Source organism: Mustelus asterias, chromosome 7 (genome assembly GCF_964213995.1).
Source record: "Mustelus asterias chromosome 7, sMusAst1.hap1.1, whole genome shotgun sequence".
Lineage (NCBI taxonomy): Eukaryota > Metazoa > Chordata > Chondrichthyes > Carcharhiniformes > Triakidae > Mustelus > Mustelus asterias.
Genome location: NC_135807.1, coordinates 100471139 through 100497261, shown reverse-complemented (window position 1 = coordinate 100497261; position 26123 = coordinate 100471139). Strand labels below are relative to the sequence as shown.

Below are 26123 nucleotides of genomic sequence, written 5' to 3'. Positions count from 1 at the left end.
TATCTCAAAATAAAAAGATAATGGCTTTACATTGCCACATACTTAACTGAAGCTATTATGAGCCATCTTTCTGCTATTTGCCCACATTGACAGGGTATGAATGCCCAATTACTTTGCATGCTTGCTTGCATTTTGAACTTTAGATCTAGATATGCACCAAATAGCTGGCTCCTTTCCCAGTAGTACAGTAAGAACCAATTACTTCAGGGTGGAAAAAGGTACAAGAAGCAAATGAAAATGAACATCACCTCTCTCTCCTTGACATCCCTTTTCCCACAACGTTCCTCCCTCTCCTCCTGCCACCAGGCTCACTCTCCCCACCACCACAGACTAAGTTTTCAGCTCTCTCAGAAGAGTGTGTTTATTCCTCCTAAGGCTGGAAATACAATACAAATTTGGTCCATTTCCACAGTTCTTTCCAGTTACTGCTAACTACAGACTAGACTAGATTTACGGAACAAGATGGGCACTTCAAGCCCCCCCTACTTGCTAAACACCTGGATTTGCACCCAGTTGCAATGCTGCACTGGTTTGTCTTGCAGCTTGCTTTGTAAGATGAATTTTTTTTGCCTCCTCTGAGATATTCAGACCCTTAGTAAACAAATAACTTAGATTCCTTGAACACAACAGAGATTTTCATAGAACAAACAAAATTTATGACATGTATCATCATCAAGAAGGAAAAGAATCCTTTTCCGAGGTAGTCATGTTCTTTCAAATAAAAGCAAATCTGAAATAAAAATGGAAAATGTCATAAATATTCAGCAAGTCAAGCAGCATCTGTGGAGAGAGGAAGTGTTAATGGGTGGAATCCTGTTGAGGCTTCCATGGTATTGCCGCCTGGAAAGCCAGAATGAAATCCAGGCTGCTTTTTTTTTGGAAAGGCCTGTCAAAGCACAAACTAATCAGGCAGTGGCGAAGTCAGTGGCATTCTTGCCCCTGAAATCAAAACCCTGGGGTCCAAGTCTCCCCCACTGAGAGCTGCCGGCTATTAGGCTGTCACATCTTCTGCACAGTGCCATGGAGAACGAAGTGACTGCTGCTAGAAAAATGCCTACTGGAATCACAGGATCTTGAAGTGACACAGGTAACTACCACGTTGGTAAGTAAGGACTACAATAAACGGTGGGGCAAGAAGGTTGACTATAGCCCTTCTGCCCAGAACTTAATGCTGGCTAAGGCATGAAGGCTTTGGGGTTTCAGAATACCACCATCCCACCTAATTATATCCCTTTCACACCTCCAAGCTCACTACCAGTATAGCACAAGATGCTGCCCAATGTTTCAGTGATGACCTTTCAGAACTGATGGAAGGTCAGATATCTGAGTCTTTAACTCTGTTTCTCTTTTCACAGTTGCAGCTTAACTTGCTGTGTATTTTATTTTAGCATTTTCTGTTTTCGTTCAAGGTCACTTTCATTGGTAGTTTGTGTTGAATCTATCTTCGTCAAAGAATTACTGCTGAATTTAACGCAGAGATGTTTCATTTCTAAATTAGTGATAATCAGCAATAAATAAATTAGGCCCATATCAAAGATAAGTTTGCTTAAATTTTGACATTGAGGAGCAATAGGAAATGAATAAAACCTTGCATGAAAACTATTGTAGTTGTTCAAAGTAATATTTTCATGTAAAGTAAGAATTTGTTGCTTTACGTTTAGCCTTGTTTCACGAGCATGCTCATCAGTTTTCCCTCTGAAACATGAGAAAAGCGCATAACACCTATTCACACTGGGGAGGTCATTGTTACATGATGGAACGAGATAATGTAACGAGATAATAGTATTTTGGTAAATTTATTCTCCAGAGTGTAAAACATGTCAGAGGTCTTAAAAAAGTAACTGAGGACATGGTACCTGAGAGGCTAACAGAACAGAAAATTGTAACAATACTACTTTCCAAATATACCAGGCATTTGGTCATTGTACTGAACTTGACCTTTTATCAAGGAAGCTGTAGTTTCTTGACTGGAATTAAATGGTTGTTGGAGTTGCGTGTGTGCGCGTGCGCTCAAGTGTGAGAAAGAGACAAAGAGGAATCATAATGGTTGTAGTAGTCTTGTCCTACTCCTGTGGGCTGGCAATGAACAGATTGTACTTCTGCAATCAGGAAGGAGTGGATCAAGTGTTCTTGACTCCTATTAATGTTTTCGAGAAAGGAGATTGAAGTTTAATTCCAATTTTGGCAGAACTGAAATACTTAGTGTTTCTATGACAGATTAAAATTACAAATAAGTGTTCAAGTTTGATTTATCTTTTTCAACTTTCTCTTTAAACATTATATTAAATTCCTGAGATAACACTTTGGTTTGTAAATGTACATTTTGTGACGTGAAGGGAAACGCTCTTTGTATTGGCCAGAAGGGATGCCCAAGATACTTTGCTGCTTTAGATGTTACTCATTTGGACAGAAGTTAAAAAGGTAGCTAGGCCCAGAAACATGGTGCAATCCTAGTATGGCTGGCTGATTTCACTGTTCATGTGGATCATAGAGCCTTTATAATGAGGAAAATATTTTTGGGCATTGCAATACCAATGGCAGCTCTTATGATTGTGAGGTTTAGAAGGTGATTATGTTTTTAGACTGTCACTTTAGCTCAGGATAGAATGAAGAGACATGTGATCTTCTATGACTCCTGCCATAGAACAAGTCTGTGTGACTTGGTTCCCAAGGGGACAGGGATGGGCCCAGGAGTGACTCTTGAAATGTACACAGTGTGTCACACCTGAAAACAAAGGCTGAGGCTTACTGTTGACAGACATTCTGGCCTGGATTTTCACTCACGGGTTGGTCACTGGGAGTTGGGGAATTTCCTAGCGCACAGCACTCATAAAGAAAGAAGTACACGAATGGTGGTATCTTGGGGCAGATGGAGCCAGACCCACCACTCCCGGATGCAGATCAGAGGCTGCCACAGGGACTGCTGAGTACCAAGTTTGGTTCTCTGAGAATTTGGCCTAGTCCTTTTCTCAAACATTAAGCCCTCACCCACTTCTCATGCCCATACGTGCCACTCCTGGACCCAACCACTTTCAATGGCCCCTAAAACCTTCCATGCCAAACCATGAATCCCCAGGGTCCCTTACAACCCACAAACGAACATGCAGAATAGGAACAGAAGTTGGCCCCTGAAGCCTGCTCTGTCATTCAATAAGATCATGGCTGATCTGTTACGGTTTCAAATTCTATATTCTCATTTACTCCCAATAACCGTAGAATCCCTACAGTGCAGAAAGAGGCCATGGAGTCTGCACAGACTGTCTGAAAGAGCATGGACTTCCCCTTCGCCCTATCCACAAAATCCTATTTACCATGATAAATCCGCCTAACCAATACATCTTTTGGCACTAAGAGGCAATTTAGCATGGGTAATCCAGCTAACCTGCACATCTTTGGACTGAGAGGAAACCAGAGCACTCAGAGGAAACCCATGCAGACACGGGAGAACATGCAAACTCCATACAGTCACCCAAGGCCAAAATCGAACCCAGGTCCCTGGCACTGTGAGGCAGCAGGGCTAGCCACTATGCTGTCCTGGGAACCTTGGATTCTTGTTAGGCAAGGGAATTAATCTATCTCTGCATTAAAAATATTTAATGACCCCCCACCTTCAACTGCCTTTCTAAGGCAGTATGATCCCAAGTCACACAACCCTCATATTCTCTGCCCTAATAGGGCAGCCCATAATTTTATAACAATGCCCCTTTTCTGGACTCGCCCACATCCACCTCACCGACCCCCCGCCAACTATGGTAAGGTCTGCAAGATATAACAGGCTACAAGATGAAGGCATGTAAGGTCGCCGGCTCCAACGCACCCCTCCATGATGAGCTCAATGCATTCTATGCCCATTTTGAGCAAGAGGTCAGCAAGAGCATGCCCTCCACCCTGGAAGCACTGGATGAACCTGTATCTGGAGTCACCATTGCAGATGTCAGAGCAGCTTTCTCCAAGATCAACCCACGGAAAGCGACTGATCCAGGTGGGGTACCCGGCCGAGCACTCAGATCCTGTGCGGATCAGCTGGTGGGAGTATTCGCAGACATCTTCAACTTCTCTTTACAACAATCTGAGGTCCCTATCTGCTTCATGAAGCCGATCATCATCCCGGTACCTAAGAAAAACCAAGCATGTGCCTTAATGACTATCGGCCGGTGGCTCTGACATCCATCATTATGAAGTGCTTCGAAAGGTTAGTCATGGCATGAATCAATTCCAGCCTCCCGGACTACCTGGATCCACTACAATTTGCCTGTCGCCACAACAGGTCCACAGTAGACGCCATCTCCCTGGCCATCACCCAACCCTGGAACATCTAGATAACAAGGACACCTATGCCAAACTGCTATTTATTGACTACAGCTTAGCCTCCAACAACATTACTCCCACGAAACTCATCTCCAACTCCAAACTCTGGCACCTCCCTCTGTGACTGGATCCTGAACTTCCTAACTCACAGACCACAATCAGTAAGGATAGGCAACAACACCTCCACGATCATCCTCAATACCGGTGCCCCACAAGGCTGTGTTCTCAGCCCCCTACTGTACTCCTTATACATCTATGACTGTGTGGCCAAATTCCCCTCCAGTTCGATTTTCAAGTCTGCTGACGACACCACAGTAGTGGGTCGGATCTCAAACAATGACGAGACAGAGTACAAGAATGAGATAGAGAATCTGGTGAACTGGTGCGGCAACAATAATCTCTCCCTCAATGTCAACAAAACGAAGGAGTTCGTTATCGACTTCAGGAAACGTAAAGGAGAACATGCTTCTGTCTACATCAACAGGGACGAAGTAGAAATGGTCGAGAGCTTCATGTTTTTAGGTGTCCAGATCACCAACAACCTGTCCTGGTTCCCCCCATGCTGACACTATAGTTAAGAAAGCCCACCAACATCTCTAATTTCTCAGAAGACGAAGGAAATTTGGCATGTCAGCTATGACTCACCAACATTTACAGATGCACTATAGAAAGCATTCTTTCTGGTTGTATCACAGCTTGGTATGGCTCCTGCTCTGCCCAAGACCACAAGGAACTACAAACGGTCGTGAATGTAGCCCAATCCATCACGCAAACCAGCCTCCCATTCATTGACTCCGTCTACACTTCCTGCTGCCTCGGTGAAGCAGCCAGCATAATTAAGGACCCCACGCACCTTGGACATTCTTCTACCTTCTTCCGTGGGAAAAAGATACAAAAGTCTGAGGTCACGTACCAACTGACTCAAGCTTCTTCCCTGCTGCTGTCAGACTTTTGAATGGACTTACCTTGCATTAGATTGACCTTTACACCCTAGCTATGGCTATAACAACACATTCTGCACTCTCTCATTTCCTTCTCTATGAACAGGATGTTTTGTCTGTATAGCGTGAAAGAAACAATACTTTTCACTGTATGTTAATACATGTATCAAATCAAAGACCATTCAGATTCCTACATACTTCAGTCAAGTCACCTCTCACCTTTTTGAACTCCAGTAGAAACAAGCCCAGTCTGTTGAACCTTATAAGACAACCCACTCATTCCAGGTTTCAATCTAGCAAATCAGCCTGAATACATTTACAATCTTCCATAAATATGACCAAAAGTGCACATGATATTCAACACGTGGTCTCACGACTGTCCTGTATAACTGAAGCATAACATCCTTGATTTTTATGTTTCCATTCCTCTTGCAATAAAGTATAGCATTCCATTAGCCTTTTTAATTACTTGCTTACTAACTTTACGTGATTCGTACACTAGAACACCTAGATCCCTCCGAATTCTGCAGCTGTTTTCCATTTAACTAATATTCTGCTTTTTTTTTGTTCCTGCTGAAGTGAACAACGTCTCGTATTCCTCTATCTGCCTGTTTTTTTGTCTACACATTCTAGCGAACTATATCTGTCTGCAACCCCCTTCTGTCCTCTTCACAACATACTTTTCTACCTATCTTTGTATCATCTGCAAATTTAGCTACCATGCCTTCACTCCCTTCATCTCCATGTGTAAAGAAGATTTCACAGTTGCTTTTCTTAGATTTATTAAAAATCTATCATGGCTATGTCCATTGCTGTAGTATCTCTCTCTCTCTCTCTCGAGAGAGAGAGAGAGAGAGAGAGAGAGAGAGAGAGAATGTAAGGACTTTATAGCAGAGCATTTAGAATGCAGTGGCAGGATCAGACAGAGTCAGCATGGATTTATGAAGGGGAAATCATGCTTGACAAATCTGTTAGAATTCTTTGGAGATGTAACTAGTAAGAGTTGACAAGGGGGAGTCAGTCTGATGTGGTATATTTGGACTTTAAGAAAGCATTTGACAAAGTCCTGCAAAAGGGATTATCGTGCAAGATTCAAGTGCCTGGGATTGGGGAAGTGTATTGAGATGGATAGATAACTGGTTGGCAGAGAGGAAACAAAGAGTAGGAATTAATGGCTGATTTTCAAATTGGCAGGCAGTAACTAGTGGGGTGCCACAGGGATCGGTGCTGGGACCCCAGCTCTTCACAATATAGATTAATGATTTGGATGAGGGAACAAAATGTAACATTTCAAAGTTTGCAGATAATATCAAGTTGGATGAGAGGGTGAACTGTGAGGAGGATGCAGAGATCCTTCAGAATGATGTGAACAGGTTGGGTGAGTGGGCAAATCAGTGGCAGATGCAGTATAATTTTGATAAATGTGATGCTATTCTCTTTGGAAGCAAAAACAAGAAGGCAGATTACTACCTGAATGGCTGTAAAGGGAGTGTGCAGTGGGACCTGGGTGTCCTTGTGCACCAGTCACTGAAGGTAAGCATGCAGGTGCAGCAGGCGGTAAAGAAGGCAAATGGCATGTTGGCCTTCATTGCAAGAGATTTCGAGTACAGGAGCAGTGATGTGTTGTTGCGATTATACAGGGCCTTGGTGAGACCACACCTAAATATTGTGTGCAGTTTTGGTCTCCTTTTCTGAGGAAGGATGTTCTTGCTCTCGAGGGAGCGCAGCGAAGGTTTACCAGGCTGATTTCGGGGATAGCGGGACTGATGTATGAGGAGAGATTGACTAGGCTAGGATTGTTTTTGCTGGCGTTCAGACGAAAGAGGGGGGGTGGTGGAATCTCATGGAGACTTATAAAATTCTAACAGGACTAGACAGGATAGATGCAGGGAAGATATTCCCGATTGAGGGGAGTCCAGAACCAGCGGTCAGAGTCTGAGGATTCAGGATAGACCATTTAGGATGGAGGTGAGGAGACATTACTTCACCCAAAGAGTGGTGAACCTGTGGAATTCATTACTACAGGAAATAGTTGATGCCAAAACATTGAATGTATTCAAGAGGCAGCTGGATATAACTCTTGGAGCGAATGGGATCAAAGGTTATGGGGAAAAAGCAGGATTAGGTTATTGAGTTGGATGATCAGCCATGATCGCAGTGAATGGCGGAGGAGGCTCGAAGGGCCTAATGGCCTCCTCCTGTTCCTATCTTCTATGTTTCTATGTATCCACAAATGCCTTGTAACAGTCAACAAAGGTTAATTTAAAGGCAGTGGTGGAAATATATATATAAATAAAATATTTGAGGAAGAGAAAAATAATTGTTGTAGCATGCAGCATAAGTTAGCTAGAATTCAGTTGCACATGAAACAACTGGAATTGGAGGCAGAAATGTGAGAAGAAAATGAGAAAACTTGTATTTGGAGTTGAAGTGCAAAAACTTATATTAGAATTCCAAAGGGAATAAGAGAGTTTCAAAGAATAAAAGAGCAGAAAATCCTTGTGTTTCAAAGAAAAAGAGAAAAAGATAAAACAAAGAAATACGTTGAATTTCAAAGAGAAGGAAGGGCAATCTTGACCAAGAAGAGCTTAAATTATACATGTCAGGAAGGCCGGGAAATGTAACACAATTTTAGGATTTGCAATAGAAAATGAAAGATGAGAAAAAAAGCTCATCTATGATTGTGAATTATCTCAAAACTGCCAAAAAATATTTGTATTAAGAGTTTTAACAGCACCAGGTTAAAGTCCAACAGGTTTATTTGGTAGCAAATGCCATTAGCTTTCGGAGCGCTGCTCTTTCGTCAGATGGAGTGGATATCTGCTCTCAAACAGCCCTGTTTGAGAGCAGATATCCACTCCATATGACGAAGGAGCAGCGCTCCGAAAGCTAATGGCATTTGCTACCAAATAAACCTGTTGGACTTTAATCTGGTGCTGTTAAAACTCTGACTGTGTTTACCCCAGTCCAACGCCGGCATCTCCACATAATAAATATTTGAGCAGGGAAGAACAAGTTTACTTGTATTTTTAAGTAAATGATCAATTAGTAGTATGACAACTGTTGAGGCCCTAAAAGATTTTATTTTTTATCCTTGTTTAAATGTGATCTCTGCTTTCAATAATCTTCCTTTATGAGAGCAAACTGCTGTTGAGCTGCAGTGCATAGTAATGACATCAACTATTTTCCCTTTTTCCCCACACTACTTGGACAATACAATGAGTTATCCATTTGTTAGATTTATTTGTTAGATTGGTCTACATATTTCAGTCAGACAAAAAGGACAAGAGACAGATTTTAGCTCATAAGGCCACTGACTGGGTAGGTTGTTTAAATGAGAAAATGATGTCGGAAAATCCCCACTTGTAAGCATCAATTAATGACTAATGGACCAGTGGACTAATTCTTTAAGAAATTAACTAATTTAAAGTTTTCCTTTGCTACCCCAGTTTGTGTAACAGAAACCCTGAAATGTTTGCAGTTGACCACATGTACATTTATCTAACACACGGTAATCCAAGTGGCCAAGAGTAACTTCTTCATTATCTGAATTTGTTCACTTAAAATTCCAATGTCAACTGAGAGTTTGAGCTCATTTTGTAAAGTGTTAATTTCATTTGTACAAGATTGACTTTTCCATATTATTATTTGCAGACGCTGTTACGAATTTTTAGATTTGTTGTTGCAGGAATGGCAAACGCATTCCTTGGAAAGGTAAGTTCAGAAATAATTCAAAAGAAGGGGGAATCTGTTTATTCTAAAAGTTTGTGGGAGGGATAAGAAGTTGGGTATTAATGAAAGTGATACTTGTTAAACCCATTTGAGTAAATTATTTTTTCAAAGCTGATTCCCAGGGTGGAAGAGTCAATTACTAGGGGGCATAGGTTTAAGGTGCAAGGGGCAGGTTTTAAAGGGGATGTACGAGGCAGATTTTTTACACACAGAGTAGTGGGTGCCTGGAACTCGTTGCCGGGGAGGTAGTGGAAGCGGATACGGTAGTGACTTTTAAGGGGCGTCTTGACAAGTACATGAATAGGATGGGAATGGAGGGATATGGTCCCTGGAAGGGTAGGGGGTTTTAGTTAAGTCGGGGAACATGGTCGGTGCAGGCTTGGAGGGCCAAAGGGCCTGTTCCTGTGCTGTAATTTTCTTTGTCCTTTGTTCTTTGTTCTTTGTATTGTTTATTTGCAAACTTTTCATGATTATTATGAAGCATTACAGTTGTTAAATCATGTGGAAAATAGATGTGCTAAATATTTGAAGAAAATTTCAAGTTGATATTCTTGCACCTCTACACTGAGAGTAAAGCTACATATAAACCTTGTCGTGCTTTTTGTAAGAATATTTTCACTGGGTGTAAACCTCAGTAGCAGAGTCAGCACTTATTATGTATCCCTAATGCCCCTTGAGAATATGATAAGCCAACATTTTGGATCGCTGAAACCCGTCTTGTGAAAGAATGTACACCCACAGTGCTGTTGACAGCAAAGGAGCAGCAATGTATTTCTTTATCAAGATGGTGTGTTAACTGTCCGTGTAGTCCTTGTCCTTCGCGTTGATGGAGGTCGCGAGTTTAGGTGCTAAAAAGGAGGCCTTGTTGCAATGCATCTTATAGGAGGTGCACTCGACAGCCATGATGATGAGAGTAACATTCAAGTTGATTGGAATACCAATCAAGCAGACTGCTTTGGTCCTGAATAGTGTTGAATTTCAGAATTGTTGGAGCTATAGTCATCCAGGCTAGCAGAGAATATTCCATCAGACTCCTGACATTTAATTTGTCAGTGGAGGAAAGGCTTTTTCAGTCATGAGGAGGTGAATCATTCATAGCAGAATACCCAGCCTCTGACCTGCTTTTGTAGACATAATGTTTCCATGGCTGGTCCAGTTAAGCTTCTAGTCAGTGGGTCCCTCAGGATATTGATGGTGAGGAATTTGACAATGGGTAATGCCATTGAATGTATAGGGGAGATGGTTCAACTCTCTCGTTGGTGAAAGGCATTGCCTCATACTCTTGTGGCTTGAATGTTACTTATTAGCCCAAAACTGAATCCTGTTAAAGTCCTCTTGCATTTGGGCTTGAACTGTTTCATTATGTGAGAACACCGCAATGATCAGCAAACCTTCCCTTTTCTGAGCTGGAAGGAAGGTGAAGATCGTTGGACCTTTGCACACTGCCCAAAGGAACATATGCGGTGATGTCCTGGGCGGAGATGATTGGTCTCCATCAACCACAGCCATCTTCCAATGTGCTAGACTTGACACCAACCAGTGGAGAACTTTCCCTTGATTTTATTCACTTCAAATTTGAGGGCTGCTTGCTGCTGAGGGCAGACACTATGACAACTCGATCTTTTGATCATGTTCATGGTTGGATCCAAGAAGTGATTCTGGCAAAATCCAAATCGCACCGATGAGTAGGTTAGTACAAACAGAACAGTAGAACATTACAGCATAGAAAGAGGTCATTTGGTTCACCTTGTCCATTTGTCAAAAAGCCCAATTCCAGCTCTTCGTCCATAATCCCATAAGTTATAGCTCCTCAAGTGGATATCCAAATGCCTCAAGGATTCCTGCCTCAACCACTTTGTCAAGAAGTGATTTGACAGACATTCTGGCCTGGATTTTCGCTCACTGGTTGGTCACTACGAGTTGAGGAAGTGTTGTTTGATTGCACTGTTAATGACTCCTTCAGTAACTTTGATAGACTATGGGAATGGCAATTGTGAATTGATTGTAGTTATCCTGCTTTCTGTGGACAGACATACCTGGGCAACCTTCTGCTTTTGTTAAGTAGATGCTAATGTTATAGCCATAGAGGGGTAGCTTGGCTAAGCGTGTGTATCCTTCTGGGGCATCAAGTCTTCACTCCAGGCTGGATCTTGTCAGGGCCCATAGTTTTGCAGTATCCAGTGCACACAGCCATTTCTTGATATCACATGGAGTGAATCAATTTGGTTGAACACTGTCTTCTGTGATGGTGGGGACCTTGCGAAGATGGATCACCTTGACACTTCGGGCTAAGGATGTTTGCAAACACTTCAACATAATTCTTTTGCAGTAACATGCTGCGTGCGGCCATCATTGAGGATGAGGATGTTTGTGAAGCCTGTTCCTCCCGTTATTTAATTGCCCACCAATTAAATTCAATCCAAGATTCAGGATCGGATGTGGCATAAGTCTGCTGTGGGTTATGAAATCAATTCACTCTGCCGACAATATGTTGATTCTACTGTTTGGCATGCCTGTAGTCCTATGTTGTAGCTTCACCAGATTTGCACCTCATTTTTAGATATGCCTCATGCCACAGGTACTCCACATTGAAGCAGTGTTATTCACTTACCTTGATGATAATAATAGAGTGAGGGGAATATGCCAGGTCACGAAGTTACAAATTATAATGGAATATAATTCTGCTGCAGATGGCCTTCTGGGCCCCTCATGGATGTCCAATTTTGAGCTGCAAGATTTGATCTGAATCTCTCCCATTTAGCAAGGTGTTAGTGCCACACAACATGATGGAAGATCTTAGTGCGAGAACAGGACTTCATCTTCACCACAACTGTGCAATGATCATTGCTGCCAGTACTGTTATGAGCAGATATATTTCCAACAGTTTGTTGAGGCTGAGGTCATTTGGTTTTTCCTTGTCTTGGGTCTCTCTCCACCTTTTGCAAGTCTGAAAGCCACTCTTGGTCATGGGGCATTGAAGCCACCAACTCAGAGTTCATTCTGTGCTCTGTTGGTGCACTGGCATTTGTAAACACCCTTAAACAGAAGTCAAATTTGTGGTAATTTTATGTAACGAAGTTGTATTTTATAAATAAAAATAAGTGTAGATCATAGTTGTATCCTTATAGTTGCATATAAAGTTTACCTCAAAAGTGAAATTAAACCTTTTTTGCAATTTGTTACAAACAAAACTTCCAAATCTCACTTCGCTACTGGATAACACCACTGCTCCCTTCGTTTGTTTTGCACTAATTTATTGAATGATGTAATCAGTTGATTAACTAATGCAGGAAACTTGGCTTAGGTTTTACCACAGCTTCCATAGACATAGAAACATAGAAACCCTACAGTGCAGAAGGAGGCCATTCGGCCCATCGAGTCTGCACCGACCACAATCCCACCCAGGCCCTACCCCCACATATTTTACCCACTAATCCCTCGAACTACACATCTCAGGGACAATTTTTAACCTGGCCAATCAACCTAACCCGCACATCTTTGGACTGTGGGAGGAAACCGGAGCACCCGGAGGAAACCCACGCAGACACGAGGAGAATGTGCAAACTCCACACAGACAGTGACCCGAGCCAGGAATCGAACCCGGGACCCTGGAGCTGTGAAGCAGCAGTGCTAACCACTGTGCTACCGTGCCGCCCAGTTGGTTAACACACAAAAGAAAAAGATATATTTGGTAAAATTGAAAGATGGAAGTTGAATATTGTAAATATTTCCTTTTACATTTTTAATAAGAGAACATCAATTTACACTTGGGTTTAAATTGTTTTTAAAAGCTTCACAACCATGCTGAAGAAATCAACTGATAGAAAGCCACCAGTCTCAAAAGATTAACTTTTGTCACAGAAACTGTGGATTTTTTAATATTTACTGACGGTCACTTGAGCTCACCATATCATAATCTGCACACTGTCTCATCAAAGGTAGTCTACTTCCATATGATGGTTCGTGCTGCACATGCTGTCTGGTTGTTTCCCTTGTTTCCGCTCTCCACCTCTGTCCACCTCAAACAGTTGCTATCATTTGCAAGTATACTGTGTTGGTAAACGAGTTGGCCACAGCAAGTGAAATAGATCGATTTTATTCTCGTGTCTATTTATATCTCTGTGCATTTATACACAATATATTGGTTAACATTAATGGATGCATCTTTATTTTCTATATTTTGCTTAGACATGTGACTGTTCTGGTGGAGACCATCAAGAAGGGTATTTCGGATGCTGATGCAGAAGCCAGGCAGGAGGCTAGAAAGTATGGAACTAATACAGAGCTTTTCATAATTTTAAAATACTTTAACTCTGCTCCAGATTAGCATTGACCTTATATTGAATTAAAATGCAACAGTTTGTAGATATGTAATGCCCAGAAGATGAATAATGAGCTGTCATTGTAACCTACATTTTTTAATAAGTATCAGCCTACTTAATAAACTGCAATTCTGCCCTTTGAACACAATAAATGGTGTTGTGCTCAGTTTTGGTCCTCTTATTTGAGGAAAGATGTAGTGACATTGGAGGCAGTTCAGAGGAAGTTCACTAGACTGATTCCAGAGATGAGGGGTTTGTTGTATGAAGAAAGATTGAACAGTTTAGGCCTATACTCTCTGGAATTTAGAAGAATGAGGGGAGATCAAATTGAGGTATTCAAGATGATAAAAGGTATGGATAGAGTAGACGTGGAGCGGATGCTTCTGCTGGTGGGGCATTCTAGGACAAGAGGTCATGGTCTTAAATAAGGGGTAGCAAATTTAAAACAGAGTTGAGGAGAAACTACTTCTCCCAAAGGGATGTGAATCTGTGGAATTCGCTACCCCAAAGTAAGGTGGATGCTGGGACAGGGAGTAAATTTAAGGAGGAGTTAGACAGATTTTTAATTGGTAATGGGTTGAAGGGTTATGGGGAGAAGGCAGAAAAATGGTGATGAGGAACATATCAGCCACGATCGAATGGCGGAGTGCACCCGATGGGCCAAATGGCCTAATTTTGCTCCTATATCTTATGAACTATAAACAATTACAAAACTATCAACCCCATACTAAAACAATGCTCTCGTACAAGTAAAAAAACATGCAGTATAGTAGTTCTAAATGGCATAAAACTGAAGACTTCAGCTTTACCGACCTATGCTGAGATAGTTAGTTTCATTCAGGCAATGGTTAGGGTAGTAAAATTAGCCTCAGTTCTGAGTTTGAGGAAGAAAATTCAGCCAGGATTTCATCATCCAGTGTTATCCCTGCTTAAAGATACTGCTTAAAGATACTAATGTTTGTTTCTCGAAAACAATGTTTGGCTCAGCCAAGTTTTCTCACCATAAACAAACAGCTTGTTGACAATCACCTTGACTCGTGGATTAAAATAGTAACTTCAGTGAAGTACCACAGAGCTGCTAGTGCCTACGTAGCCATACTTAAATTAGTTAGCATCTTGAGAGCAAGAGAAATGGAGAAAGAGGATGTATTGGTTTTTCTGCATGATTTTCAGTGAATTTCACTTCTTAATTGCCATCAAAACTCGAAATTGTCAATATTTTTTTATTTACTCAATATTTAGGAATCATTGGCTTGAGCAATAAATAATAAGGAATTTGAATTTATTTACTTTATCGCTTTTCTGTTGCTGCGTAGTTTTTTTCATATTTGACTTGGGATGTTTTCCCAGCAATTAATTAGGTAGAGGCTAACTAATAACATATAGATGAGTACTTAATGTTTCTTTCAAATACTAAAACTTGTGATGTTTAATTTTTCTGCATAGAACTTATTGGAGTCTTCGAAACCACTTTCCCACAGAAGCTGATGCATTATACAACTCCCTGGAACCTTCCTATCAAAAAGGTTTTCAGGCACATCTGAAGAGTTCCAGTAGTGCTGCATCTCTCCCTCATTCGGATCGGTCCTCTTCCAGCTCACAAGAGAGCCTTAAGTATGAAAGGATTATTTTTAAAGCTCTTATCCTGAAAGAAAATCACTGCATAGCTCTTGAATTATATATAGACTCAATATTTTCTCCCAACAGATTAAGTTGTCTAAAAATTACGAGTAAAGGTCACAAATTGAGCATGTTATGAGTCTGTAATTATGTTTTGCATTTCTTGGAAAGTATAGTCAGTTGGACTTTGACACCGACTGGCTCAAATTGTATTGTACATAGAACTCCAGTAATGAGGAAAAATTGTGACTATGAACAAAACAAAGATTTGTCTTTATTGCTGCTTTGAAGACTCATAGATTGGCGGACGCAAAAAACTGAAACAGTGTAGGGCTATTCCGCCCATACTAATTAATTTGCAGCACTACAAATTATAGGTCTTTCATACTTCAAAAATGCATGTTGCTGGATAATGGTATTCTATTTCGACTGTGATTGGGAATCTCTTCCTCCAGGTTCTAAATTTTACACTTAACTATTTATTTTATCAGACTGCATATTAACATTTTGAGCACCGATAAATTTGTTCTTTCAGGAATGTTGTAGTTCTAGAGGCTGGGTGTATGCGCATCTGTGTTGCCTTTTTTTTTTACTAAATGGGAAAAAACGTGTCCAGAATTTCTCCTCTAATCTTCTTAACCTGGACTTTTCATTGCCCGAAAATATAACCTTGGAACATGTTTACACCTCCATGAGGATTGGTGAAGAAGAAAAGTAAAAGGTTTAACATTTTTTTTCTTAGTGGAGTAGAGAACAAACTTTCAAGAGGAAAATTATAGCCAAGTTTCTATTTGGGATAATGTTGCAAATATACAGGGTAATGAGGTGCAAAATGACCAGTTCAGACGTATGGGAGCAAGATGGGGAAAATATGAGCTGTCAAAATGTTATTTTTATTCGCTAAAATTACACTGAATATGTAAGACCAAATCCCGTTTTCAAACCAACCAATGCCATAGGACATGGATATTTGAATTAAGGAGTGGAGTGCTATAGGGTGGTATGGTTAAGAGGTTAAAGGGAGGGAAGAGGAGATGACACTTGTTGTAGGGAAAAATCCCTTATACCATTGCATTCAAGGAGGTCGAGTCGCAAGGCAAAGTTCAAAGCGTTTTTCTTTATTGTACAATTACTGGAATCCCAGGGAGAACCGCGTAACCAGCTCAGAAACAGTGGCTTGGCCACGTTGATCTCCATAGTTACACATTTGCTCTGGATATTTATAGGAATCCAAATTCGAGCGGGAACAATTGCTCATACATTTTTACAATACCTAAAAAGTGGCCTGTCTGGTCAGGAGGTTCCCTGGGAGGCTTGTCAATTTGCATCTGTATGGTGTGTGTCCGTGTTAATGGGACTGCCTGTTCTTGCCCCGGTGTTTTAATGTGTTTCCCATTATCCTCTCGATGTGTCCCCTTATCTAAATCGACCTCTGATGTTTTGTGTCTGTATTCTATGCTTGCGAGATTAGGTGTTAATGTCATTTTGTCCTGTGTGTAGGGGGATTTAATCTAATCTTTTATTCTTTTTATCCTGGTTTATTAAGTTTCTTTGCCTGTCTTGGCCATTTTATTCCCGTAATATTTTATTGACAGTACAATTATGCCATATATCCCACTCCAAGTCTTGACTCGCAGATATCCCGATCTTCTGGCCAAGGGCCGGTTTAAGATGCAGCTTCGTGCTGTTGCTGGGCAGAATAAGAATCTTTTGTCGGCTTTGAAATTAAAGGTCTCTCAGCTGTGCAGAGGGGGATTTAAACGAATGTCCATTCGGGTGTTCCCCTCTGCATTGTGGGCACGTTATGAATGGTGCCAATCAGTCCAGTAAATGAATATGTTTAATGAGGTGAATATTGATGAGATAATAAAAATATGGCTTTTGGAAAATGGCCTACTTCACACTAAATTATTTTAGCAGGAGAGGGAGATGGTGGAATAAAAACAAAAATGCTGGAAAAACACATCTGGTCAGGCAGCATCTGTGGAGAGAAACAAATATCATTTGAGGTAGAGTGATCTTTTATCAGAACAGTGCTGAATTTTTACAGCAGTTTTTGCTTTTATTTTGAATTCCCAGCATCCGCCATATTTTGCTTTTATATTGAGGGGGATGCTGAGCTGATGGGTGGAATTCAAAGAAGCACTGTATTTGGACGAGGGTCGTGCTGTTTGGAGAAGTGCTGCACTAAGAGTGGAAAGTTGTGATGTTTACTGGGAAAATAACAGGAGTGAGAAGGTTAGGTAAAATGCTGAAGTGGCAAGATGGTGGGTGATGAGGGTAATTGTGACTGAGAAGGTCCAATTTCTTGAAAAATTAAGAAGTTTCAATAATTCACATTTATCCAAGTTCCAATTTTTTTCTTTGCAAATACCCCAAGCGACACACCATCCTGACTTGAACTCCCTTCCTAAGAACACAAAGGGTATGCCCACACCAAATGAGCTTCAGCGGTTCAAGAAGGCAGCTCACTACTACCTTCTCAAGGCCAGTTAGGGATGGACAACAAATGCTGTGTCTAGCTAGCGACAGAGGCATATACCATAATCCCTTCATCCCAGGAATCAAACGAGTGAGTCTTCTCTGATTTGCATTTAATGCAGTTATATCCATAAGGAAGGACACCAAAAGAGAACACAGTACTCCAGGTTAAGGCCAGGATTCACCGCTCGCCTCTATTGGGAAACCCGATGGACCGATGAATCAGGTGTCAGGGCTAAAATGGGAATCGTGCCTGGGTCAGACCACCCAGAGCAGACAGGAACCTAATTGATATACAAAATGACACATTTAAATGTCATTTGTAATCAACAAATGTCGCTACCATTACATTTGGACCCTTCATCAAGTCATCGATACAAATTGAAAATATTCAAGGCCCCAGCACTGATCCCTGTGGCACTCACTAATTACAGTTTGCCAACCCAAAATGACTCTCTTATCTCTACTATCTGCATTCTGTTAGCTAACCAATCCTCTTTCCATGATGGGGCTGAGAGTCAAAAAATCATACAATGCTAATTATGTCAAAGATGGAGGCCACAAGATATGGTTAACTAATGGAAATTACTTTGAGTTTATGTTTCAAAGCATTTAAGAGAATAATGTATTGTGAGGTGAAGGAGACATGTGGCAGTGTTGATTTGTATTCCCTGTCTGGGTTGATGCAAGCTATTTTTATTTCTTTCCAGTCGTGCCTTTCCTGCTAAATGGTCAGTTGCAAGTGGAAGTGCATCAAGAGGTTAGTCTTGCGTTTAAAAATTCAGAAATATGTTTGTGAAATATAGGTTGTGAACAGTTTTGAACCCCAAGGTTTGTCATTTTGTTTGATCTCTTGCATCCTTGGTTGGATACGGAGACATTTTGGTGTTAGCATAACTTAAAACATTTGTTAAGTTTGCTTTGCTGATCCGTATTACTGTCCTTCATGTACATGTACTATCTTCCATTAATTTGCACTTACGGAAATAAACTGAACTTCCAGTGGCTTATAAAGGTAACTTTTTAAAGTATTTTACTATCTTCCTTTGTATTGAGCACTGCTTTCGCTTTTAATCTACTTTATCCCCTTTATTTGTCCGACTTATTTTTCTCTCGCTGTTTTTCTGTTTTTCTTTTTTTTGTACTGTTCTGATGTGTGTTTTTCTGTTGCTGTCCTTGTTACTCTGCTCATTTCAACTCTTCTATTTAAAATGGCTTTGGACTTGATGCTCTTGTTTCTTATTTTTGGTCCATGGCCCATGGATCAATTTATCAATGCGCATCAATCCACTTTGCTTTCACTGTTATTTCCCTCGCAGCTGTTGTAGAATAAAGTACCTTTGTTCTTTAGTCATTAAATTCCTTGTAAACTACAAGATGCTATCAAAATATGCTCATTTATATGGAATAATTTGTAAGTTAACTTAGTCATATCAAGTTAAATTAATATGTTAACCAAGTCCTGCAGGACAGTTTTATGTGTGATCGCAAAAACCAAGCTCTTGCTTATTTTAAGTTCAACCTGATTAGGTCCACCATTATTTTGAAATTGATATTTGTGTTGAAAAAAGTGATTTAAAAGCCAAGATTATTTCTCTGTAGCAAAGTTTGGCATTGCTCTGCTTTCTTGTAACAGGTGTGCATTGGACCTGGCACCCTCTGCGTTGCTCCCTCTGTCCCAGGTTATCTGAATATTTGAGTCAGATATAAAATTATATCAGGAGGGGGTCGCATGATGTAAGCATGAGAGTGTCTGCGTTTTCACAAGCTCTGGCACTACTCGCCATTTAATACATTTTTAAAAAATCCTGATGTACAATCCATAATTATTTGATCCTGATGTGTATAATCTGTACTATATTCTTGGAAGAATCTGGCTAAATTTTGGTGACAGGGAGCTGAGTTAAGTCAAGAAAATTCTCATTTGATTGAGACGGCCGGGGTGGGGCCTAGTTCTCAGTGGCAGTTTTGCTGGTGAGTGGGCCTATGCTTGAGCGGTGCCATAGGCATTGTGATGAATGCTGCCATTGTGAGTGACTGTTTCGGCTCCCCAATACAGGTTATTGGTACTTGCATTCATGAACTGTGAGATATCCTAACCAGAATGGATGAAGTGGAGAAGAGAATCCCGTCAGTCAAGAGGGCAGTTTCCTTGGTGGGGGCTCACCTTCAGTTCCTGGAAATCAATGATGCATGGTTTGTCGTACATCCTGGTCGATTTGGGCAGATGGGGCTGGAGAAGGAATGTGTGTGTGCCCAGCCTCCCAAGGGGAGCTGGAGATGGATTCCCAGCCGAATTTGAGATCTGGCTGCCATGCTGTCACAATCTCGATTTGAAGGCTGGGCATTTCGAGTTCGATGGAGCATATTTTATCTAGTCTTGAGGCCTGGGGTCATCAAAGACGCTGAACGCTGGTCTTCCATTGCCTTGTACTTGGTGTTCGTTGAGAAGGGTTAGAGGCAGTCAGACATGACAGGTCTTCGCCACACGTCGAGGCCTAGGTTTCTCTTCACCAGGGATTTGGGAGGTGCAAAAGCTTTGGTGAAACTTTGAATGGACACTGGATGTTGCTCAAGGATCCTGGTATGACTTTGGCCTTTTCAAACTCTGTGGATGGTTATATTATTTTGCAGTTCATCATTAATCCTGATTTTTGTTCCCTTGTGATTATAATCCTGATTTTGTGATCTTGTCTTTTATCCTAACAAGGATATATGATATATGAGCATTGAGGCATTTGTTGCCTGTTATCCTGTTACACTGTGAAAATCAGGATTTGCTTAGCCTGAACTGTACCCCTGTAATTATATCCTTGTGTTGATCCTGTGCTGTGCCTTTTTCACACTGATGGGACAATCCTTTAACCAAGCTCTGAGGCGAATGTCGCCGATTGTCCTTTTGGAGTCGTATTCTTCTGTCCTTTGTTAATCCTTGAATGTATCCCTTGTAAATTAATCTCTTAATTGATCCTGTTGCGTGATTTGTCACGTTGTTGGGGGCAATAATAAGCACGGTAGTGAATTTTTGCTCGTTATCCTAATATCTTGGTGAGCCCTGTGACATCCTTTTACAAGAGCCAAAAGATCCATCTTTTCATTCATCTTTTTGTCTTATAATCCTGGCATATATAGTGGTGGACTTTTTCGCCTGATATCCTTTATTACTACAGTGATTAAAATGAGCAGCGCCATTGCAGGGAGGTGGGTAAGTGATTTAATATGGAGGTAGTGGGTAGGGCTCTACGAGTCTTCACAACTGGTGAGGAAACACCCCCCCCCCCCCCCCCCCCCCCCCACCCCCCTAGAATTTACGGACTCATGTATTTATTGTATTTCAGCTATTTTGGGATTAAGGAATCATTGTTCCTATAAAAGTGTAGGCAGATCATGTATCCTGGAAAAGACTGAGTGTCTTTTTTGTCATTAGCGTCTTTGGTATTGTTGGCGTGGGGGAATAATGCACTGGTGCACTCCCGGGCATGGTTGGTTGGCTAATCCTTCAATATCTAGCCTGGTTAGGTTGGTCTTCTATTTTGTCTTGGCTGCACAGGTAGTGACAGTGGTTACTTGATTACTTGACTCATGAAATATACGGTGAGCATATTATCCTGTTGTTTGGGTTTCTCTGAGGGGAAATGGGTCGAATCTCATTGGTGGTGAGGCCTAAACGGCGCCTCAGGTGTATCTAGAGACAGGGATAGTTTGCTTTGTTCAATGTATAAGGGTGTTGAGTATTTTTGGCTTGTTGGCACTTATTCTGATTATTCTGGAGCAAGTTGGGCTGGTAGTGGTTGTGTTCATCAGGATCAGGTGGAGGGTATGTTAGGCAGAGGGAAGTAGGTTGCCCTCCTCAGAGATATCCCCTTTTGGAGACTTCTGGACTGCTCTACTTGAGACTTGGTTTCCCTGGGAGTGTAGTCTCCTGTTGGCTGTGGGACCTGACTGCAAGTCTGGGCACATTGTTTCAGCATTGTTAGGAGTCCTCCTTCGGTTGGAATATAAATTGGTTAGAACATAGAAAAGCTACAGCACAAACAGGCCCTTCGGCCCACAAGTTGCGCCGAACAATTTCCTTACCTTCTAGGCTCATCGAGAACCCTCTATCTTACTAACCTCCATGAACCTATCCAAAAGTCTCTTTATAAGACTCAATCAAATCCGCTTCCACTACCACTATCGGCAGCCGATTCCACACACCCACCACCCTCTGAGTGAAAAACGTAGCCCTAACATCTCCTCTATACCTACTCCCCAGCACCCTAAAGCTGTGGCCTCTTGTGACAACCATTTCAGCCCTGGGTAAAAGCCTCTGAGAATCCACTCTATCAATACCTCTCAACATCTTATACACCTCTATCAGGTCACCTCTCATCCTTCGCCTCTCCAAGGAGAATAGACCTAGCTCTCTCAACCTATCCTCATAAGGCATACCACTTAATCCCGGCAACATCCTCGTAAATCTCCTCTGCACCCGTTCTATGGCTTCCACATCCTTTCTGTAATGAGACGACCAGAACTGGGCACAGTACTCCAGGTGGGGTCTGACCAGGATCCTATACAGCTGCAGCATTATCTCCCGATTTCTAAACTCAATTCCTCCATTGATGAAGGCCAGTATTCCATACGCCTTCTTAACCACAGCCTCTACCTGCGACGCCGCTTTGAGCATCCTATGAACCCAGACCCCAAGATCCCTCTGTTCTTCCACACTGCCAAGCGTCTTACCCTTAATATTATATTCTTCCATCCTATTTGACCTGCCAAAATGAACCACCACACACTTATCTGGGTTGAAGTCCATCTGTGACTTCTCTGCCCAGTCTTGCACCTTATCTATGTCTCGTTGCAACTGCTGACGTCCCTCTATACTATCCACAACACCTCCAACCTTTGTGTCATCAGCAAACTTACCAACCCATCCTTCCACTTCCTCATCCAGGTCATTTATAAAAATCACAAAGAGCAAGGGTCCCAGAACAGATCCCTGGGGCACCCCACTGGTGACCGACCTCCCGTGGTTGGAGGAGTAGGTCGCCTCTTCCAAGTGGTCTTACATGGAGACTTTCGGTCTGTCCATCTTCTTGAGATTTGGGCTTCCTGTGTGCGTGCGTGTTCGTTCCTTGGTGGAAAATGGTTTTAAGTTTTCCAGTGATAGGGGGCCTGCTTGGTGCCTCTGATATGGCTGGAGAGGAGGGAGCTTTGTTGTGTTGCAAGTCTATGCACGGTGTATGAATCCTTGGCTGACAGGTTTCTGTATGTGAGAGTGTACACTGCCATGTCATATCTTCTACTGATGGCAGCATCCTGGTGTTCCCCTTTTTCTCAGTTATCCTTTCATTGCTTGGAAGTCCTGGGCTGATGTGTTGGGCCCTTGTTGGCTGCATGTTATCCCATAAGGTGTGCTATACATTGTGTAATTCTGTCCCTATTTGTCTGTGAAGGAAGGCATGGACCATGGGGCCATGTGCTTGTGGTTTTACCCTGTTATCCTGAGATCGCCCACTTTTCTGGTATCCTTTCTTTATCTGCATAAGAGATGCCAACTACAGCAATTGCAGTGCTTGATAATTTGAACCATTTGTATGAATATTTGCTGGTCTTTTCTGTATGTTTATGTGAAATAGTTATTACTGTAGTAGATTTTGGGGATTTGTGGCATTTTGAGTAAAATGTAAAATTGAAAACTTTCAAGAAAAACAATTTAAAAAAAAATCATATTGGGAATGTATAAAAATGAATATTTCCTCATCATTCCACGTCATATATTGCTAAGCAGTGAGTAAAAGATTCTGTTTTTTCTACAGGTGTGTGACTAGATTAGATTTCAAATGGAATGTCCAAGTATATTTATTAAACTTTTCCTGCAGTCTAAGATGCTGACACAGGCAACAGATCCCATGATGTATGAACAGCAGTGGCCACTTATCCCCTCAATCCTATTCGGTCATCTAATTTGATAATGGCTGATGCATATCCTAATTCCATGTAACTTCCTTGGTTCCATAACCCTTAGATTTTGTTAGACAGGGATACTATCTCAATTTTGAGATTTTCAATTAAGCTAGCCTGAATAATTTTTAGGGTAGAGAATTCCACTTTGCACTAAGAAGTGCTTCCTGACATAATTGTTCCCCCCCCCCTCTCTCACTCCACCCCCCCCCCTCCCCCGCCCCCCACACACCACCACCACCACCACCACACACACACACACACACACACACACACACCCCACCCCGAGTTAAAGATATGCTCCTTCACCAGAGGAAATAGTTTCTCTCTAGCTAGCCCATCAAAACATTTAATCATAAGTTAACTTCAATGAAATTAGCTTTTAATTGCTATATTAAAAAGGAAGCTAAAGGATTGCAATTTAAACCTATGCAATCTGTCATACCTTTGATTCATTTAGCCCTTGTGAATCTGTGATGCATCTCATCCAGGGCCAGTATATCTTTCCTGAGATGCAGTGCCCAATACAATTGGAGTATAACTTCCACTCCTTGTATCCCAGTCCTTTTGAGATTTGAAAAAAAACACATTCTATTAGTCTTTTTAATTTTTGGATCTGTCCACTAGCTTTTAGTTAATACGATATTTTGATTCCTAAATCTGATTTGATTTATTATTGTCACGTGTATTAGCACACAGTGAAAAGTATTGTTTCTTGCGCGTTTTACAGAGAAAGCATACCGTGCATAGAGAAGGAAACGAGTGAGTGTAGAATGTAGTGTTACAGTCACAACTAGGGTGCAGAAAAAGATCAACTTAATGCGAGATAGGTCCATTCAAAAGTCTGACGGCAGCAGGGAAGAAGCTGTTCTTAAGTCGGTTAGTACGTGATCGGAGACTTTTGTATCTTTTTCCTGACAGAAAAAGGTGGAAGAGAGTATGTCCAGTGTGCGTGGGGTCCTTAATTATGCTGGCTGCTTTGCCGAGGCAGCAGGAAGTGTAGACAGAGTCAATGGATGGGAGGCTGGTTTGTATAATGGATTGGGCTACATTCACGACCTTTGTAGTTTCTTGTGGTCTTGGGCAGAGCAGGAGCCATACCAAGCTGTGATAGAACCAGAAAGAATGCTTTCCATGGTGCATCTGTAAAAGTTGGTGAGAGTCAAAGCGGACATGCTAAATTTCCTTCGTGTTCTGAGAAATCTCTGTTGCTTGACAGATCACAATTTAAAATATATCTTTATAGGGTTCCAAGTGGATGTCTTTGCACGTTCCTGCATTCAATCTGCCATATTTTTCCCAGTCACATAGTCTTTCAGTGCTCCTTTGCAACTTTCTGCTCTTGCTCATCGTATTTACTGCGCTGGAAAATCTCAGCAGATCTGGCATAGGGAGAAAAAACAGAGTTAATGTTTTAAGTCCGTTTGGCACTTCATCAAAACTAAAGAGAGGGAGAATGGCCATTTTCCAAAGAGTTCTCTTGTCCAAAAGCAACAAAACAATACTCTGTTGAAACAAACATGGGAATAGCAGTTTGCCATTGAGGCCTTCACCTTGTTCTGGCACTTGGTGAAAGCATGGCTAACCTGTAGCTTAGCTCCCTTCCACCTGCCTTGGCTTCATGTTCATTTATCCCCATTTCAGCAAAAACCTGTTGATCTCTAATTTGAAATTATTATTTGGCTTCACACTTCTAACACCCTTTGCTTGAATAAGTATTTCCTAACTTCTTTCTTGAATGGCCTGGCTCAGATTTTAAGATTAGGTTCTTTTGTTCTAAAATCCCACACAAGCGGAAAATACTTCCATCAACCTTTTTAAAAATCTAAAAGCAACAATCACAGCTCCCCTTAACTTATTTTCTGGGGGATACTGCCCTCCTTTATGCAATCTATCCTCCTAGTCTGTGCCTTGGAACCCTGAGAACGTTCTGGTGAATCTCCATTGCACCTCTATCAAAGCCAGTTTATCTTTCCAAGGGTTTATAAACAGTACTCTTGTGAAGCTGTAGCAAAAGTTATATTCTAGCCCTCCGGTTATAAGTGTGAACATACTATTATCCCTTTATTATTTTTTGGACCTTATTTCATTTTAAAGATTTGTGTACATGGACCCGAAATCTATTGATCTTAGCTTTTCAATCATTTGAAAAACATTCGGATTTTCTTTCTTTACCTCCAGAATAGATGATCTCATAGTAAGCTTGGTTGAAATCCATCTGACATAAGTTCACCCACTGAATCTATCAATGTCAATTTGTAATTATTAATTCTCACCTATACTGTGTACTATGCCATCAATTTTTGTGTCATCATACTTGAATATATGGCTTTCTTGAGTTATCTAAGTCATTAACAAATATAGTGAATAGTTAAGGCCTCAGCTCAGATCCTTGTTGAAGCTTGTCGTTTCCTTTCAATTCGAGAACATTCCATTCTCCCTACTCTGTCTTCTACTGCCGAACTAATTTCTAACCAGGCCAATAGTTTGCCTTCAATTCCATGAGCTTTAATTTCAGCCAGAAGTATCTTATGTGGAACGTTACATAATGTCTTCTGGATGTTCACATAAACCCCAACAAGACATTCGCCATCTGCTACTCAGTTACAGCTTCAAATAGTTGATTTAATTTTGTTAGACATGACCTTTCTTTACCAATCCCTGTTGTTGTTCTTTTATCAACTCAACTCCTCTTAAGTGCTCAATTCCAGTGTCCTCAATAATAGATCCCAATAACTTTTCCACAAAATTTCCTGGTTTTTCTCTCTCA

The 26123-nt window shown here is 41.3% G+C and overlaps 1 protein-coding gene across 9 annotated transcripts in view; it reads left to right on the top strand.

Moving 5' to 3' along the window:
* Positions 1-26123, top strand: part of clasp2 (cytoplasmic linker associated protein 2) — a 463341-nt gene that overhangs the window by 201541 nt on the left and 235677 nt on the right. For all 9 annotated transcript variants that reach the window (XM_078216563.1, XM_078216560.1, XM_078216559.1 and 6 more), the window contains exons 14-17: positions 8904-8963; positions 13170-13247; positions 14750-14917; positions 18115-18164. In XM_078216563.1, the coding sequence (XP_078072689.1) occupies positions 8904-8963; positions 13170-13247; positions 14750-14917; positions 18115-18164 (356 nt within the window). The remainder of the gene's footprint in view (positions 1-8903; positions 8964-13169; positions 13248-14749; positions 14918-18114; positions 18165-26123) is intronic.